General features: G+C 39.1%; 1 protein-coding gene across 4 annotated transcripts in view; it reads right to left on the reverse strand.

Annotated features, from left to right (window-relative positions):
* USP6NL (USP6 N-terminal like) overlaps window positions 1-16,919 on the reverse strand; it is a 127,070-nt gene that overhangs the window by 36,751 nt on the left and 73,400 nt on the right. For all 4 annotated transcript variants that reach the window (XM_075520763.1, XM_075520844.1, XM_075520928.1 and 1 more), the window contains 2 exons: window positions 13,454-13,493; window positions 7,477-7,557 (listed from right to left, as the gene is read on the reverse strand). In XM_075520763.1, the coding sequence (XP_075376878.1) occupies window positions 7,477-7,557; window positions 13,454-13,493 (121 nt within the window). The remainder of the gene's footprint in view (window positions 1-7,476; window positions 7,558-13,453; window positions 13,494-16,919) is intronic.

The following is a 16,919-nucleotide window of genomic DNA, read 5'->3' on the forward strand; positions in this document are numbered from 1 at the left end:
CAGAATGAGCCAAATTTGAAAAAATCTTTCCTGGGAACTTGAAAGAAAAAAAAGAAAAAAAAAAATGCAGTGTTATATGTCCCCAGTGACATGTAGCTGTATTCCTCAGACCCATGGTACAGCAACAGTGTACCTTGATAACAAACATTTTTGCCAGTTAATTATCATTTCGTAACTTGTTTTCAAATGTCTCTAACAACCATAAGGTTATTAATGAAGAAAACTGGTTGAAGAATAAATTCTCAAGACTACTGTTCTAAACAAATATTTTGGGAGAAGGCCAGGTAGCCATCAATGGCCAGAAATAAGCCTTTGTAATAATAGCTTCTTACTGAAACAGAATTAAAACAAATTCAAACCATCCAAAGTTGTGGGATTGTTTTGGTTTTTTTCAGGACATAAAACTGAAGGAGAACAACCAGTTTCAGAGGAGTCTATGGCATTTACGGTTTTCCCATCATCCGCACTTCCCAGACTGAAACAGCCAAATACTAGAAGAGCCCTTGAAGTACAAAGTAAAAACTGAGATAGAGAATTGTGGAAGTGCTTTTAAAAGAAAAGTTTGAAAAATGATTTGGCAAATATAACTTTAAAAAGAGTGGAAAGGACAGAGAGACCAGCAGTTTCATCAGCCCACTACAGTTATGCCAAAAAAACCAGAAGGAAAGCAAAAATTTTCAGTAGCTAAGATCAGAATTATTGCACTACCTGACAGAATAAACCCAAATAACATTCGGAGCTTCTTGCAAACCATTTTAGATATGTATCCAGCTGACTCTGCTGTTCCAACTATTCATTTATTTAGGCAGAGAAAAAAGCTCTCAGTCATCCCAAGTCATTACAGGATCCTTCCTACAGCTTAGCAGAACACGAGACTAAAGGCTTTCACTGTCTGCTCAGTATATGAGAGAGAAATGTAACTCAAGCATGGCATAGGCTCCATTACACAAACAATAACGTGGAAACAAGCATGAATAATTTTATATACAATGGAAAACTGAGAGGAGTGGCTGATACACCAGAGGGTCATGCTGCCACCCAGAGGGACCTTGACAGGCTGGAGAAATGGGCTGACGGGAACATCATGGAGTTCAACAAGGAGAGGTGTAAAGTCGCGCACCTGGGGAGGAACAACCCCATGCACCCGTACATGCTGGGACCACACAGCTGGAAAGCAGCTTGGCAGAAAAGGACCTGGGGGTCCTGGTGGACACCATGTTGAACAGGAGCCAGCAAACCTACCCTTGCAGCAAAGGCGGCAAATGGCATCCTGGGCTGCATCAGATAAAGTATTGCCAGCAGGTTGAGGGAGGTGATCCTTCCTCTCTGTTCATCAGTGGTAAGGCCACACCTGGAGTACTGTGTCCAGTTCCAGGCTCCTCAGTACAAGAGAGACATGGACATATTGGAGATAGTCCAAAGGACTACAAAGGTGAAGGGGCTTGACCATCTCTGCTGTGAGGAAAGTCTGAGAGAGCTGGGACTGTTCAGCCTGGAGAAGAGAAGGCTCAGGGGGATCGTATCACTGTATATAAATACTTGAAGGGAGAGTACAAAGAGGACAGAGCCAGGCTCTTTTCAGTGGTGCCCAATGACAGGACCAGAGGCAATGGGCACAAACTGAAACACAGGACGTTCCCTCTGAACATCAGAAAACACTTTGTCACTGTGAGGGTGACCAAGCACTGGCATAGGTTATCCAGGGAGGTTGTAGAGTCTCCATCCTTGGAGATACTCACAAGCTGTCAGGACATGGTCCTGGGCAACCAGCTCCATGTGGCCCTGCTTGAGCAGGGGGTTGGACCAGATGACCTCCAGAGATCCCTTCCAACCTCAACCATTCTGTGATCCTGTGTGATTCCGCAGTTTTGTGAAAATGACATGGCTGCACTGCATCTCAGGGAGGGATGGGGGGAACCCACACATACTTCACAGCAAAACTAATTTCTAATAATCATTCAGTCACCAAACAGTTAAAGAAAATATAAATGAGCAAACTGATTATTAGCTAACTGAATATCTTTACCATAAGTACCATACTACTGCCCTCTGCTGTCTTTTATTTCCTTATGTAAAATATAAGGTTGAAAATACGTTGAGAAACACTGGATTGGGTCTATATACTTGCAGAACCCTAATCTACTTCTCTGTTCTCTCTGAATTAATAATAAGAAGTAGAAAATTCAGCAAGTTACTTTTTCTTCTGCTTCTGGGGAGATGAAATAATGTGTCAATCTTCAACAAATTCTTTAAAATTAAGGCTTTCTTAAGACAATAGCTCAAAACAAAATACAAGTATATAAACTCAGAGTTCAGATAATCATTGCATGAAAACATACATCATTCAAAGAATGGTGTTATGGAATCTGGGATGTTTCCATCAGCATAGGACATAGAAAAAAGAAAGTCATCCTCGGTAGATAATTATATAAATGCAACTTAAATAAAAATACAGGTTCAAGTTCTGTATCACATCTAAGCTGATATTCAGCCAAGGATAGTTGTCATAAACTCTTACAATTATTACTAATATTGTTGATCCTGAAGCAGATGGGACAAGCAGACACTAGATGAGGCACTACCACCTGGGAATGCAAATGGAGCTTCTCGTGCAAAAATTGGACCTGTACATTGGACCTTCCCATTGTGAAATGAGAATATATAGAATGAATTAAAAAGCTTACAAAGCAAGAAGAAAAAAACCTCTCAAATTTGGAATATTCCAAATCAGCTATCATCTCAAATAATGAAGTCCATAACATTCAACATTCAATGTGGCCTCCATGCAAAAAACCTGGAAAACATACAACCTCCCCTTCCCTCTCCTGCCCCAATCTCTCCAGCTCATAAACCCAACTAGTTCCTGGACAAGAAACAAGGCCACTATCACACAGCACTAGTCTGAAGAGTGGGAACTAGCATTCTTGCTGCTGCAAGATATAAAACTGGTTTTCTTGAAAATAAAACTCTCAGTTATGTCAGGAAGAGCTGCACAAGCAGCAGAGGGACTCTGCCACCTCAAAAAGAATCAGTGATGAGAAGCATAAGAATTAAAATCTGAAGTCTCACAAGAAAGTATATTTATAATGAAAAGAAAGTATATTTATAAAGGCTGCTGCCTTTAGAGGTTCTTCAACTTCTGTGGGTTGCATAAAAGGAAGAAAAAGCACAAATACAAGAGTTGCTCAATCTCATTCAAAAGATCTCACAAATGCAAAGAGAGTTCTTCATTGAGGCTCTGTGTTCAGACTCCAAACTAAGTGGAGACTCAATTATTATTATACTGTGTGAATGCCAGAACAGCTGGAAATTGTCAGCTACTCTGATTGTTTCTCTTCTTCCTTTCCCCCTCAATTTAGGCAACTTCAATCACAGATAGATGAAGGTAGACAGTGAAAGACAGAAATACTTTGGTGGAAATACTCAAATGGGAATATATATATAACAGTTTTATTTAATCTTTCCTGAAAGTTATGATCATACTAAGCCAGGAAGGATTTACTATCTGTGGTGGTTGATTGTACCCTGGATTACCAAGCAGTAGAATACAAATAGGAAATAAAAGCGTAAGTTAGAGGAAGACCACACTGAAACACAAACTTTGCTGCTCTATGACACTTCCTGCATAAGAAATGACTGATGGGGAGATGAAAGCTTTGTTTTGACAAATATCAATCACGCAAAGACACAAGGGCAGTTACACACTTCAGAGACTGGTGTCTGTAAGAATCATGACGACTCCACTGAAAAGATGCCTAAATAATCATACAGGAATCAAGGATTTTTTACACACTGTTGTGTAGCTGTACATGGGTTCTTTTTATTATGTCATCCTTCATTACCTCTAAATCATTACTCAAATATGGTAGAGACTGGCACATTTCTGGTCTCAGTGTGACAACTCTTTCACCTCTTTCCAGTTCCTCATGGTCACACATTGCTGCCCTCCATTCTCCCTCCCCACCCCCCTTTTTTTTTTTTTTTAATTAGATTTAAGCACAGAAGTTCTAATGGGAAAACAGTGTGAAGTTCCCAGAGCCCCCATCTCTCTCTCAAGATATTCTTCTGAAATAAAGATCAGGGGAAGATGTAAACTGAAGCATCTCGCACGCGCACACACACAGTGTGTTAATGTTTTCTCATTAATTCTCCTTGTGAAGTTATGACGGAAAAAAATAAGGAAGCAGCCTATAGGCAGCTCTGCAAGAGTATTAACTGAAAACTGTATTTTGCAATTACGCATATGACAGTTTTGGATAATGTAGTCATTTACAGCATGTGTACAGTATGAACAGATTTCTTCAAACTAAACCTCTCTCAGCTGTATATTATGAAGGCTCATTACAAATGGGCTGTCTGAAGTCCTGTACTTTGTACATACCTGCTCTGTCTCTGGGACCATCACCTTCTCTGACTCTCCCTTACTCTTTTTTTAAGAACACAAGCATCTCTCAAGTATGCCATTTTCCAAAACCAAGCCATCACTACAATTATAATCTATAACCCTACAACATTACTGTTGTTGTTGCTGCAGTGTTCCCTTCAGTGCTGTTTCTAAACAACGCTGATTTCAGGAGCCGTCTGACTGCACAGAAACCATGGGAATGTCAAGTGAAGTGAGTCTTTTAAGATACAGGCTGTTCATTTTCTCTAGCAATTTGTTCCTCTAGTGTTAACCACTTTATCCAAATCAAGTGAAGACAGAAAGCAAGAGTCAGGAATTGTTCTTGCAACTATTGCTTCCGTGCTTCAAGAAAGTGAGCATGGAAAGCTGGTGCATTCTTCCAACACACTTTCAGATAAAAACTGTTTTTGTGAGTTTTGTACAACCCTGAGAACGTCACCAGGCTTTCCATAAAAAGCAGTGACAAATAATGTCCGACTTTCCACTGCATGCTCGGGAGGAGGTGGCGGCAGCCGATTCTTTATTCTGTATGTTCTGGTTCACTTACCAGATAAGATGCGAGAAAGACTAAGGAAAATGCTCTTGTTTTTAAAGTCTAATGTGCTCCACCAGAGTTCAACAATCAGTGAAAATTTTTCCTAGCCTCAAGCAGAGTTCATCCCCTTTATGAACATATTGAATTATTCCTGACACTATTTATAGTTCAGCCTATAATTTGTTACATGAACCGAAACTCTTTCTGCTCAGTTGATCTGCTATACCTTCTGCATGCTTGGGGAATAGAGGATTATTCAGTTCAGTCAGTGTATCGTGGGCTGACGTCAACACTGGCTGAAGAGGAAGACCACTGCTGCTTAGACAACACGTACCTATTGTGTTACCCGAGAGGTCATATTTAGCATTCACTTTGCAAACAAAGTGGCTGTTACACAGGTTTTTTGATCATCCCTTTGACTTGGGAACATACTCGATCTTCAAATCGCCCAATTGCCACAGTAAAGAAACAAAGCCACACGTGTTATGACCTCTAACTTCTCCTTCCAGAGGAGATGACAGGACAGAAAGTAGGATTATAAGAAAAACCTGGGAAACAGATTATTACTTTTTCATGCATTCACTTCATATTTTAAGAAAATTAATTTGCTAGCTTCTTAGTTATACCCAGGAAAACATCAACCACTGGCTCTGGTGTTTTTAACAAAAGCCAAGTGCAAGACATAGCTACTAGTCTCAAAACCAAAGATAGTAAGCAGAAACGATGAGCAGGGGACATGCTGAGTGAATTTCTCCCTCTACTTGAATTGTAGTATCTCAATGCCCTGCTCATCAGGCTAAAAAGTATTCTGGTCTCAATTCCTCCCTTTAAAGTTTTTCACTTTGCACAGAATAACTTACTAAAACAAAAGGCTAGTACGGGAGTAAGCTAACACTGCAGGCCAGTCACCCAGGCAGTAACCAGGGATGCATAAGGGTGGTCCTCCAGTCCTCAAAGTACATGTGGATCAGCAGCATCAGAAAGTACCAACAGAAACCCCAACAGAAAATGCAAGTTTTAAGCCCTATTGAGGAAAAGAGGGAATTTGAATTTGGCACCTTTATATTCTGTGCATTACCCACCAAACAGCCACAAGAACTGTTATGAAAACCTCCCCAGAACACAGTGTTGGGAATATAGACTCTCCAGCAAGTTTTTTTCCCCAGCTGAAATTCTTCCATAATTTTAACTGACCAAGACTACAATTCCAGCAAATAAACTATTCACATGAAAATCCCTACTTAGCTTTTACAGCAAGTAAAAGCACTTAATGGCCTACCTAACATAACCTACTTTCTACATTACCCCCAGACCATTATTTGTTGTCTGAGTCAGATAAAAATAATTTTATAACTAAAAATCCCAGAAGCAATTTAAAGATTATTAATGGGCACTTCACTTCCTAAAAATTCACCTGCAGCTTCACATAGAAAATAATTTTACTTTTAAGTCAAGAAATGTTGTAGCACTGCTGGACACTGTTAAGTAGCTGCCAACATATTTGAGTTCTTCCATATTGATTCCAAAATAAAAAAGCCTATCAAGGTATAAAGTATTCTATTCAAAAAAGTAGATCCCATTCATACTATCAAAAAAATTCACTTCTCTTGAAGATTACGAATGCTGCATTGCATATTATTCACAGAAAAAACAGACTTAACCCAAGGGGCACAGGGCACTGAATGGCTTCCTATACTTTTTACCTTCTAACTTAGTGCAACTCTCCTTTTAACAAAGCAACCAGGTATCTTGGGATCCATAACTGTAAGCCCATGACTGTAAGCTATCCTAGGCCCTTCAGTAAACCTGGGCTGTAAAGGGGGGGGGGGGAGGGGGCGGGCCACGGATGGGACACGGACGGACCATAGAAGAGAAGATTAATAATAAAAACCTCAGATCTTAGTAAGACACCACCAGTAACTCAAAAGAGTAACTTTTAATATTAATCAGTACAAGATCCAGTATACAAAGGAATAAAAAAAAAAGTGAAGTTAAAATTCATAACCCTTAAAAGGGGATTTATGATTCCTAAAGAATTCAGCTATACCCATTTAAAGGTGTCCCCGCTTTTCAAGTTTATAAAGATTTTTCTTTTTTTCCTCCTCTGCATTCTCAAAGCATCAAGTACAACTTCTAGCTCTCTGCAAGAGAAGATAAGCCAGTCTGATGCTTCGTCTGCTCCACAGATTTTGCAGACATGAACACAGTATGCTGTGTGATCCTAGTTCCAATCCCACAGTGCAAGCGCAATTATTACAATTATACAGCACACAATTATTACTATGAATATGTTAGAGAGGCTACACAATATTGCCCTTAGAAATTCCTTGTATTTGACCACCAGTTTTGCTGGATGATTATTATTATTGGGTTATGTATTACTGAATTTTGGAAGAATAAAAAGCCTCTTTCTTTCAGTGTGGGGTTGTTTTGGGTTTTTTTTTTTTTTTCAGATCTCATAAACAGACAGTCTAATTTAAGGTTATATATTCATTGAGAAGTGATAGCTAATGAAAAAAAGCATGCATAACTTTACCTTTTCACTATTCTTGTATTTTTCCCAGCTTTTCAGCATCTTAAGCCATTTTGTAGTTCTTTCAATTTCAAGGTGCTTTTGCTGAAAAAAAAATAGAATTTTTTTAATCTTTCCAAGATTAATACATTTAAAAGTACTTATGTATTTCTAGAAATATTGAGAAAATGTTTAACACAGCATCATCAACTTTTTATCCAGTCACCTAAGAACAGCAACGAAGTGTAACATCAGTTCACTTAAAACATCCAAAAAAAACAGCCAATATGAGCAGAAACCCTTATTTTCAGCACTATGTAAAGAATTGTATTTTATAAGAGGAGCTTAAGTACAAGATTTATAAAACTTTCTTCTCTACACATTTTTGGCAAGTACAAAAAACTTCAATTTGTTTTTATACTCGGTAAATTTTCCAGCAAATAATTTCTGCTGCAAGCTTTTTAAAAGTCAGTTGACTCTGAAATTATGATCTTTAGCCAGACTCACCCTAATCACAATTAGGTACTGTTTTCCACTGATCACACAAGCCATCCCTTCTTAAAAGGCACTCAAAGAGTTGCGGTCAATGGCTTGATGCCCAAGTGGAGACCAGTGACGAGTGGCGCTCCTCAGGGGTCGGTATTGCCCTGTTTAACCAGTGCTGTTTAACATCTTTGTCGGCGACATGGGCAGTGGGACTGAGCGCGCCCTCAGCAAGTTTGCAGATGACACCAAGCTGTGTGGTGCGGTCAGCACACTGGAGAGAAGGGATGCCATCCAGAGGGACCTTGACAGGCTTGAGAGGTGGGCCCATGTGAACCTCATGAAGTTCAACAAGGCCAAGTGAAAGGTCCTGCACATGGGTCGGGGCAATCCCAAGCACAAATACAGGCTGGGCAGAGAATGGACTGAGAGCAGCCCTGAGGAGAAGGACTTGGGGGCATTGGTTGATAAGAAGCTCAACATGAACCGGCAATGTGTGCTTGCAGCCCAGAAAGCCAACCACATCCTGGGCTGCATCAAAAGAAGCGTGACCAGCAGGTTGAGGGAGGTGATTCTGCCCCTCTACTCCGCTGTCGTTGAGACCCCACCTGGAGCACTGCCTCCAGCTCTGGGGCCCCCAGCATAAGGAGGACATGGACCTGTTGGAGCAAGTCCAGAGGAGGGTCACAAAGATGATCAGAGGGATGGAACACCTCTCCTATGAAGACAAGCTGAGAGAGTTGGGCTTGTTCAGCATGGAGAAGAGAAGGCTGGAGGGAGACCTTATAGCAGCCTTCCAGTACTTAAAGGGGTCCTACAAGAAAGATGGAGAGGGACTTTTTAGTAGGCCCTGTTGTGATAGGACAAGGGGTAATGGCTTTAAACTGAAAGAGGGTAGATTTAGATTAGATATAAGGAAGAAATTCTTCACTATGAGGGTGGTGAGGCACTGGAAGTGTTCAAGGCCAGGCTGGACGGGGCTTTGAGCAACCTGGTGTAGTGGAAGGTGTCCCTGCCCATGGCAGGGCGGTTGGAACTTAAGGTCCCTTCCAACCCAAACCATTCTATGATTCTATGAAAGTTAGAAAGGCAAAAAGTACACGAACAAAAACAAGTGCATGCAAGAGCAACAGTGCAGTAGCAGAAGTGGGAATAAGTTCTAATTCCGGATATTGAAAGCCTTGCTATAATTCTCACCCTCGGCTCGGTACATTTTTACCTAAATGGCCCTATATCTTAACATCGAGGATTTCTTCTGAAGGTAAGATCTACTTGCTTAAATTATATTACTGGCAAGAATATTTCAGTAACTAGGTGATAAAATGAGAATTCAAAATAAAACAAAGCCTATCTTCTCAAAATAAAGAGTTATGTCAAGTAGTATAACATGTAACATAATAAATGTGAATTGCACGCATTATTTGTATTATATACAGCTTTAAAAGCATAGGACAACCCTACTAATGATTGCCATTCTGCCTATGAAAACCTTGCTACAGTTGCCATCAACTTCTTGAATTTGGGAACCAAACAAGAACTTGGAATTAGCTATTTTAGTTCCTGGAATTGCAAGGCACTGTGGCTCTTCACAGCCAAAAAAAAAAAAAATCTATATTTTGTTGGCTCCAATGATAAGAACATTTTTAGTCTGTATTTTTACATCCCCGTTTTACATGCTGTAAAATAGGCACAGTGTCTCTGATTATACTACAACATTAACTATTAACTGTATTTTTTTAAATTTTTTTAACCACACTATTTCAACTCTTTCATAATGCTTTGGAGCTGAGGATCAACACTGGAAAAGCTAAAGCAGGAAAATGTATGTGTGTGGCTATTGCTTTCTCGTCAAAGATTAATATAAACAAGTATTTAGGTTTTTTGTAAAGGACAGCCCGTCTACCTCCAACTTCAAATCCAGGGCTTAATAAAGACAGGTTTCATATGGTTAGTGATGCAAACCGGTAACAGTGTAAGAGTTTAATTTCAAAGCTCTGCAGGGTACTGAAAACTTATTAAAACTTTCATTAACTGCATCTGAAATGTTGGGGAAAAATAGAAAAGAAAATTATTACTTATTGTCTCAATAGAATTCTAATTTTACTTCTAGCTTTTACTTATCAGAATTCATGCATTTTTTCTTGGCTATCAATGCAACAAAATAGGCAAAACACTTCTTTAATGCAGGAGCCCAAAGCCTTGCACTTGCAGTATTACGACTTCATGACTATTTCATCCACCCCAACCATGATCCAAGTCCATGAAGTGCCCTGGAAATGAGTTGGGTTTGGTTTTTTAAGTTATTTTTATTTTAATCCAACTGACGTAAGCCTGACATAAGTGTAAGAAAGTTATGGGGAGAGAAGTGCCTCTACTCTCTCAACCTTAACTTATTCAACTATTCATGTTGCAATCAACTGCCCACATTCTTGTTCAAGTTCCATGCTGTACTTTGTAATACCTCAACCACTTGCTTTTTTCTTATTATTACTTTTAATTATTTAAAACACTTTCTTAGGAGTTAGGTTAGAAGGGAACTGTAGAAAAACTACTGCTTCCCAAGTTTCATAGGTTTCATGACATTGCTTCTGATTCTCCTCTACACTTGCAATCCCTTTAAGAAATAAGCATTTTAACATCTCTGAAGCAGATGTTCTCTAGGCATAGTTTAGATTGCAGGACTAACATTGCTATCAAGTCAGGAAAGGTCTCTGCCCTCAACAGGTTGTTCAGATAATTGGTAAGAAAAATAAAAACCTATCTGCTCCCACAGTCTTTTTGTTTGTATGTTTGATCTACTTTCAAGATTTTTGGTCTTTTGAGCCAGAAGCTCACTTCAATTGTATGTTTGTTCAAGCTTTTATGTCTTCTGTGTCGATTTATCCCAGTTCTCAAGTGATGCTACTGTAGTCAAAATAGCAATTATTTCTGTGTTCAGTTGTTGAAAACTTTTAGCTTTTTTTTCCTGTGAAAAAAAGTGAATTATGTTCACTTTCATGTCTAACAGGTACAACACTGAAAACATGGATAGATCTGACGCAGCTCATTGCAGAGTAGACGGATGCTGCTGCTGCTGCTCTTTCAGGCAAGTTCCATGTAGTTGTCACCAAAAAAAAAAAAAAAAAAAAAAATCCATTTATCTGTCTTCTGAGTACATTTTACACTTTGAAGCATTTTTGCCATTGGGAATAACAGAATCCCTAACTGAAGCAGAGAAGGTTTCTTATTCTTGTGTCAGTAAATAATACACTACTGAAAGAAAAAAAGCATGAAGTTAAGGTGGCAAGTATCCGTCTTTTGTGCAGCAACCTACCTTCCTGGCGAGAGCAAGTGTGCTAGAGATGAGGCTTAAAGTAATGCTTTAGCAGAAGCCTCAGACAAAACCAAACTGACTGAACAGTTCCCTGGAGAATTTATAATCAAGTAAACCAAAAGACAAAACCAAACAAACCGAAAATGACTTACAAACCATTTCATAGCACTTCAAAAACAGAGTTAGACACAGACTCCAGATTTCCTGAGGCCAGTTCTCTGTCCACCACTTTTCTCCTCTAGATGATCTTTCCTCCCTTAGTTTTATCTCAGATGTGCTGTATGATTCATCTGAAGGTTAAGTAGTTCATAAAGTAGGACAATAAATTGATACATTTAAGCCACCAAATGCCCAGCAAGGTAAGGAAGCATCAAAATTACTCTGCATTCACAGTAATAACGTCTGTTCCAAAAGTATTACACATGTAAATACACACACACATAAATATGCACACAGAAAACCCAGCTTAAGCTTTACACTAGAATGTATATGAAGAAGAGAGATTCAAAATTCACAAGGATACACAACCCTTTACATAAGTTGCCAACTGAATGAAAACATGACTTAGGATTATTTTTTAAAATTCACAAGTAAGGCAAAAGGAAAGCATGAATAGTTCTGCCAAGTAAGTGACTTCAAAAGATACTGCATGGAAAGCTTTTAGTGCTAGCCTACATTAACATGACATTAATTATCCTAGGAATGGTATCTTGAAAATTGTAAAGATTCAAGCACCGCTGACGGAACACAGATAAACCTCAAACCAGCAGAGGTCAGGATATCATCAGGAGTATAACCAGGAGCCTAATACAGGAGCATTACTGTATAATTATAAAAAGACACTAGATACGCAATTTAACATTGACTCAATAAATACAGTTTCTATGCTGACATTTTCTCTGAGACAGCGTGAATACAATATGGGACAGAGAACTGAGACACTATTTTTCCCCAATAATTTAAGGCTAACTACAAAGCCACAGTGACTCAGAGCTTCAAAACACATACACCACAATAATTGCAAGCGGTCTAATATTTATGCTCATAGACTCACCACCCTGATGTGTCCTTCTGATGGAAATGAAATTATATATACACTCACTATGTTATTAAATGTAATGAAACATGGCAGGAAAATGCAACTATTTCAGGCTGCATATGCAGAAAACACACGTGAACCAATGCAAAACAAAAGGAGTTCACAAGTTCCCTTCTTTTATGAGAAGTTGTTCTTACTAGCCCAACACTGAAGCTCAAAATAATTCATTTTTAGAAACACTGCTGCTCTTAACACTCGGGGAGCTGAGCTGCCTTAGAACAAATCATTCCGTCCCTTTTCCATACACTCTACTGATTTGTGCAGCCAAGGGGGCTAACTTTAAACTTACAGCTTTAAGTATTTTATCCTGAGTTTTCTGATAATACAGAAGATCAATATGGACAAACAGTAAGGATCTGATCTGGTCTTGGAGATAACAACAGGCCTGACAGACCAAGGGGAAATACCAACAGTATCTAGGCCCAGACAAGTAGAAACTCAGTTTCCGATGATTTTAATAAAAGCTTTCCATGTTCCCAGAACATCAGTTCCCAAACTTCTCCTTCAGTACCCTCCAGCAGCAGAAGGATTTTTGGACTAGGGCCTGCACCAGCTGCTGACAGGTCTTGCATGTCCAGAATACACCTGGCTCATCAACTGAACATTACAAGGGAGGTCATCTCACGTTTCAGTGGCAGCCAGGATATTTGTCACCATTTACCAAACTAGAAAAGCATGCTACACTCCTCAGGGGATGGCAACATACACCTCCGCATCAAAGCCACTACCTCACTTGGACAATCCATCCACCCAGCACAGCTGATGACAGCTCATGATGGAGACAATAGCTCTCGCTCTTTCAGGGCAGAGCTGGGTGTGATCTCTTAAGTAGCTTTGTTTCCTTTACCAGGTCATATAATAGGTGAGGAAAACTCACATCTCATTGCAACTAATAAATGTAAGATTGCGTGGGCCCCAAGGGATCTATGGGTGAGTTAACATGGCCTCAAGGACCACAGTCCTTATGGGACCTAGAACATGTTTCTTTGGGAATGTAAATCACTAAAATGCACCATCTCCTCATTTCACAATGATTTATATTAAAAAAGTTGTAAATCTGTAAATGTTTACTTCCTAGTCAAAAAAATGGAATACACTAGACTTACCTTTTCTATCGCTGCATCATGGACAGGAAGCTCCTCTGGACTGAAAACAAAGACAAAGTTCATATTACTCTTGGTTAATTGGCACAAAAACATGTCTGTATAGGTTCTTACAAGTAATCATTTACAGTAGCAATACGTAGTAACAAGTAAACAAGAATTCTGAACTTTAGAGAACTAAGACAATGACACACAGGAACCCTTGGAATTTATTTTTTAAACACAGTAAAACTCACAATATTTTAAGTACAGAACTAGAATTGTTTCAATCTTAAACCTTCTAAACGTAAGTAGTTGCATAGCTTCAAAAGACAAGGACTTAACAGAAAGTTTATCTTTTCTTTAGTAAAAGCACCCTGTGCTGTACTACTGAACTGAAACCTAAGTAAATTTTTTGTTTTGTTTATTAGACCATTCTACTGTTAGCTGAAATACCCCTATAAAAGGCTTTCCTCCTTCACTACTGTGCCCTGTGAAAGGCACCGAGACTTTGCTTGACTTAGGAGAGTTAGCTTCCATTTTCTCAAAACTCTACAAAACTCACTCTGAGTAACAGGGAGGAGGTGATAGGAAAAAACAAACAAAAATCAGTTTTATTGCTAGGTATCTAATTAATATTAAAAAATACAGTCCTTCCACTTCTTAGCCTAACTCTAAAAAGGCAGGTTATGAATTGAAAGCTTGAAAAGCAGCCTTTGAACAGATACATTTTCAGACTTTATATTATTTTAGTTTCATTCTGAGAGCTCTAACTTCTGTTCTTCTTATCAAAGAAACTCATGTTTTTCTTATCAAAAGTAACTGGACCACTTTGATGCCAAATGAGCCTGCCTTCCTTTGCCTGCATCATTTGCAGCTTCTGAAAACACAGCAGCTCATCTGTAAGTAGCAAGGCTCCCTTTTTCTGCTCTAGAGATCAGATAAATAACACACCTAACAAAACCCTGTTTAAAAGGGACTGAAAAGCAGGCACCATGTGAAATCCTGTGGGGAAAAAAAAAAATCCTACTGAGTCTTGATATTATGAAAAAATTCCTACCCACATCATTACAGCTTTCTATAGTGAGGACATTAAAACCCAGTATTTTAGACCTGTATCAAATCTGTGCAAGGGCAAACACACCACTGGGGAAGGCTACAAAAGTAGTTGCTGCTGCAGTCAATGTAAGAACAGTCTGATGCAAAATGCTTGAATTATATTTGATCTCATTTATTTCATTTAAAAGATGCAGTTTCAGATTCAGAAGTTATATTAGAATAAAGAAATACATTCAAATTACTTCATCTAATGGAAAAGCTTGCTCCAATCAACACCTTTTCAGAGACCACACACACAAGTCCAAGCTTCCACTAAACAGTCTAGAAATTAATTTAAAAGCCAAAAGAGTGTTTCTTTTGAACAGCATTGCAAAAAGCATAATCTGTTCATTTAGAAGCACTTTCCAAGTATCTTAAAGTTTTCTTGAATAACATCAAAACCCAAAAAAACCCTGAGGAACATCTGTCTAACACACTAGAAATAGCCTATATTCAGTGCTATCCGAGGTTGTAAACACTATAAAATCACAGTATTGCGCACATTACCACATAACTAAACTAACAAACCAAAAGTAAGCCCTTTGTATGCCAAATGTCACCTCAAAATTAAGCTTATTTGAACAGAAGTAAAAAAAAAAAAAATAAGCAAAGGGGAAGAAAAAAATTGAATTTGATAATATGCTTGGGGTTTTTCGTTGTTCCATTTGGTTTTAAGCACAAAGATTGCTAAGCCTTTCAAACGTCACTTAAATTTTTCAATTCTTTAGCAACACTTTCTTCTCTCCCCACACCAAATTTCTGAATGACCTCCTCAGTTGCAGGCACTGTCTAGCTCCACCAGAAGCATCAGTCTCACACAGCAAGACGAGCACACAGCAGCCGCATTCTCCGTGGCCCTGCAAGATCACACCAGCAGCTGGCTGCACACACAAGAGACTCTTCTTCTCCTCCCAGTGCCGCCAGCAGCATGCAAGACACCGATCTGATGGCTCCGCATCCTCAGGACTCGCACCGGACACAGCTACTCCCCTGCTCAACTGGTACCACCTGACAGCTTATCTTCACATTTGCTAATCTGGCATGGAAACTAATCACACAAAAGATTAATCAAATCTCATTTTCTCAGAAAGTAAGGATGAATCGCAACGATTTATTAAGAAATTGTTCTTTGCTCATTTTGCAAGTTCCCATTGATGTACAAACGAAAGGCATAGCTGGATCTACTGAGCAGTGAAAGAAGGCTCTTTTGTCCTGGGAAGCAGACACCGTACTCCCTCACTAAATTAATCCAGCAGCAAATTTATGACCACGTTCCTCGTTATTTCTTTAGCTACGCAGCTATGTACTAATACCACACACCTATACATTTTAAGCACCGAAATTCCACAGGAGCACATTAAGCCAGCCCCATGTTTTTATTCCCCAAGATGCTGCTGGCAGCTGAGCACCAGGAAAACAGCACAGAAGCTGAGCGAATTGCTCCAGGCTGCTCAGTAACTCACTGGACTGGAACGCAGGAGTTCCTGGAGATCTTCCTCTCAATTAACTAGACTGCACTAACTACGCCCAGGTACTCACATACATAATATGCAAATCTATCCTGCAAGGACTGAGGGAAGGGCCTAGTGGCAAACAAACTCTCTCAACCCCCTAAAGATATTTTAAATAAATACATTTCCATTTAGTGTATGTGCTTTCTATGCAGAAGCACCTTATAGAATTTTTTTTTCCCCTAAAAAGGATTAGGTGGGATCACACACAAAATCAATTAATGTCTATTAATCAATGTAATTTTATTGTATTTTCTTTTTTTTCCTTTATAATGATGAATCTTACCCTTCCTTCCCCAGCCTAGCCAATCTAATTTTGTCATACCTTCATTATTTCTTTTAATGTTGAATCTTCTCCCACCATCCCCAGCCTATTTAAACTTGTATTTTTCGATGTTTTTTATCTATGTACTTCACCAAGTAATAATGTGAAATAGTAAACAATATTAACATAATATAGCCACATCCTGCCCTAAGAGGACTGCTTTCCTTTAACAGCTCAAGTAATATTCATTTAGGGGATACAGAGAAGAACAGGACTGATGAACGTAATTAGCTTGGAACCATACAATACTTGATATCCAAAAGAGGAGTCACAGAGACAGCTTTTAACTGAACTTATGTAAATAAGGTCTCATTTAGCAGAAACAAATCTTAACACTCTATTGTCCACAACAAAGAAAGATCCAAACTAGGTAAATCCACCCATTTAATCAGACAGGAATCAAGAATCACTGCATCTGGTATGTGCCTTTGCCCCAGGCATAAAGACTCCAGCTCCCACAGGCTGGGCAGCCCACATTGCAACCTAACAGCAGCTCAAGGGCTCTGGTTGTCACTGCCAAGCAGCTCTGATGTCGCAGCATTAAAAGAAAGATCTG

Source organism: Mycteria americana, chromosome 1 (genome assembly GCF_035582795.1).
Source record: "Mycteria americana isolate JAX WOST 10 ecotype Jacksonville Zoo and Gardens chromosome 1, USCA_MyAme_1.0, whole genome shotgun sequence".
NCBI classification, from domain to species: domain Eukaryota; kingdom Metazoa; phylum Chordata; class Aves; order Ciconiiformes; family Ciconiidae; genus Mycteria; species Mycteria americana.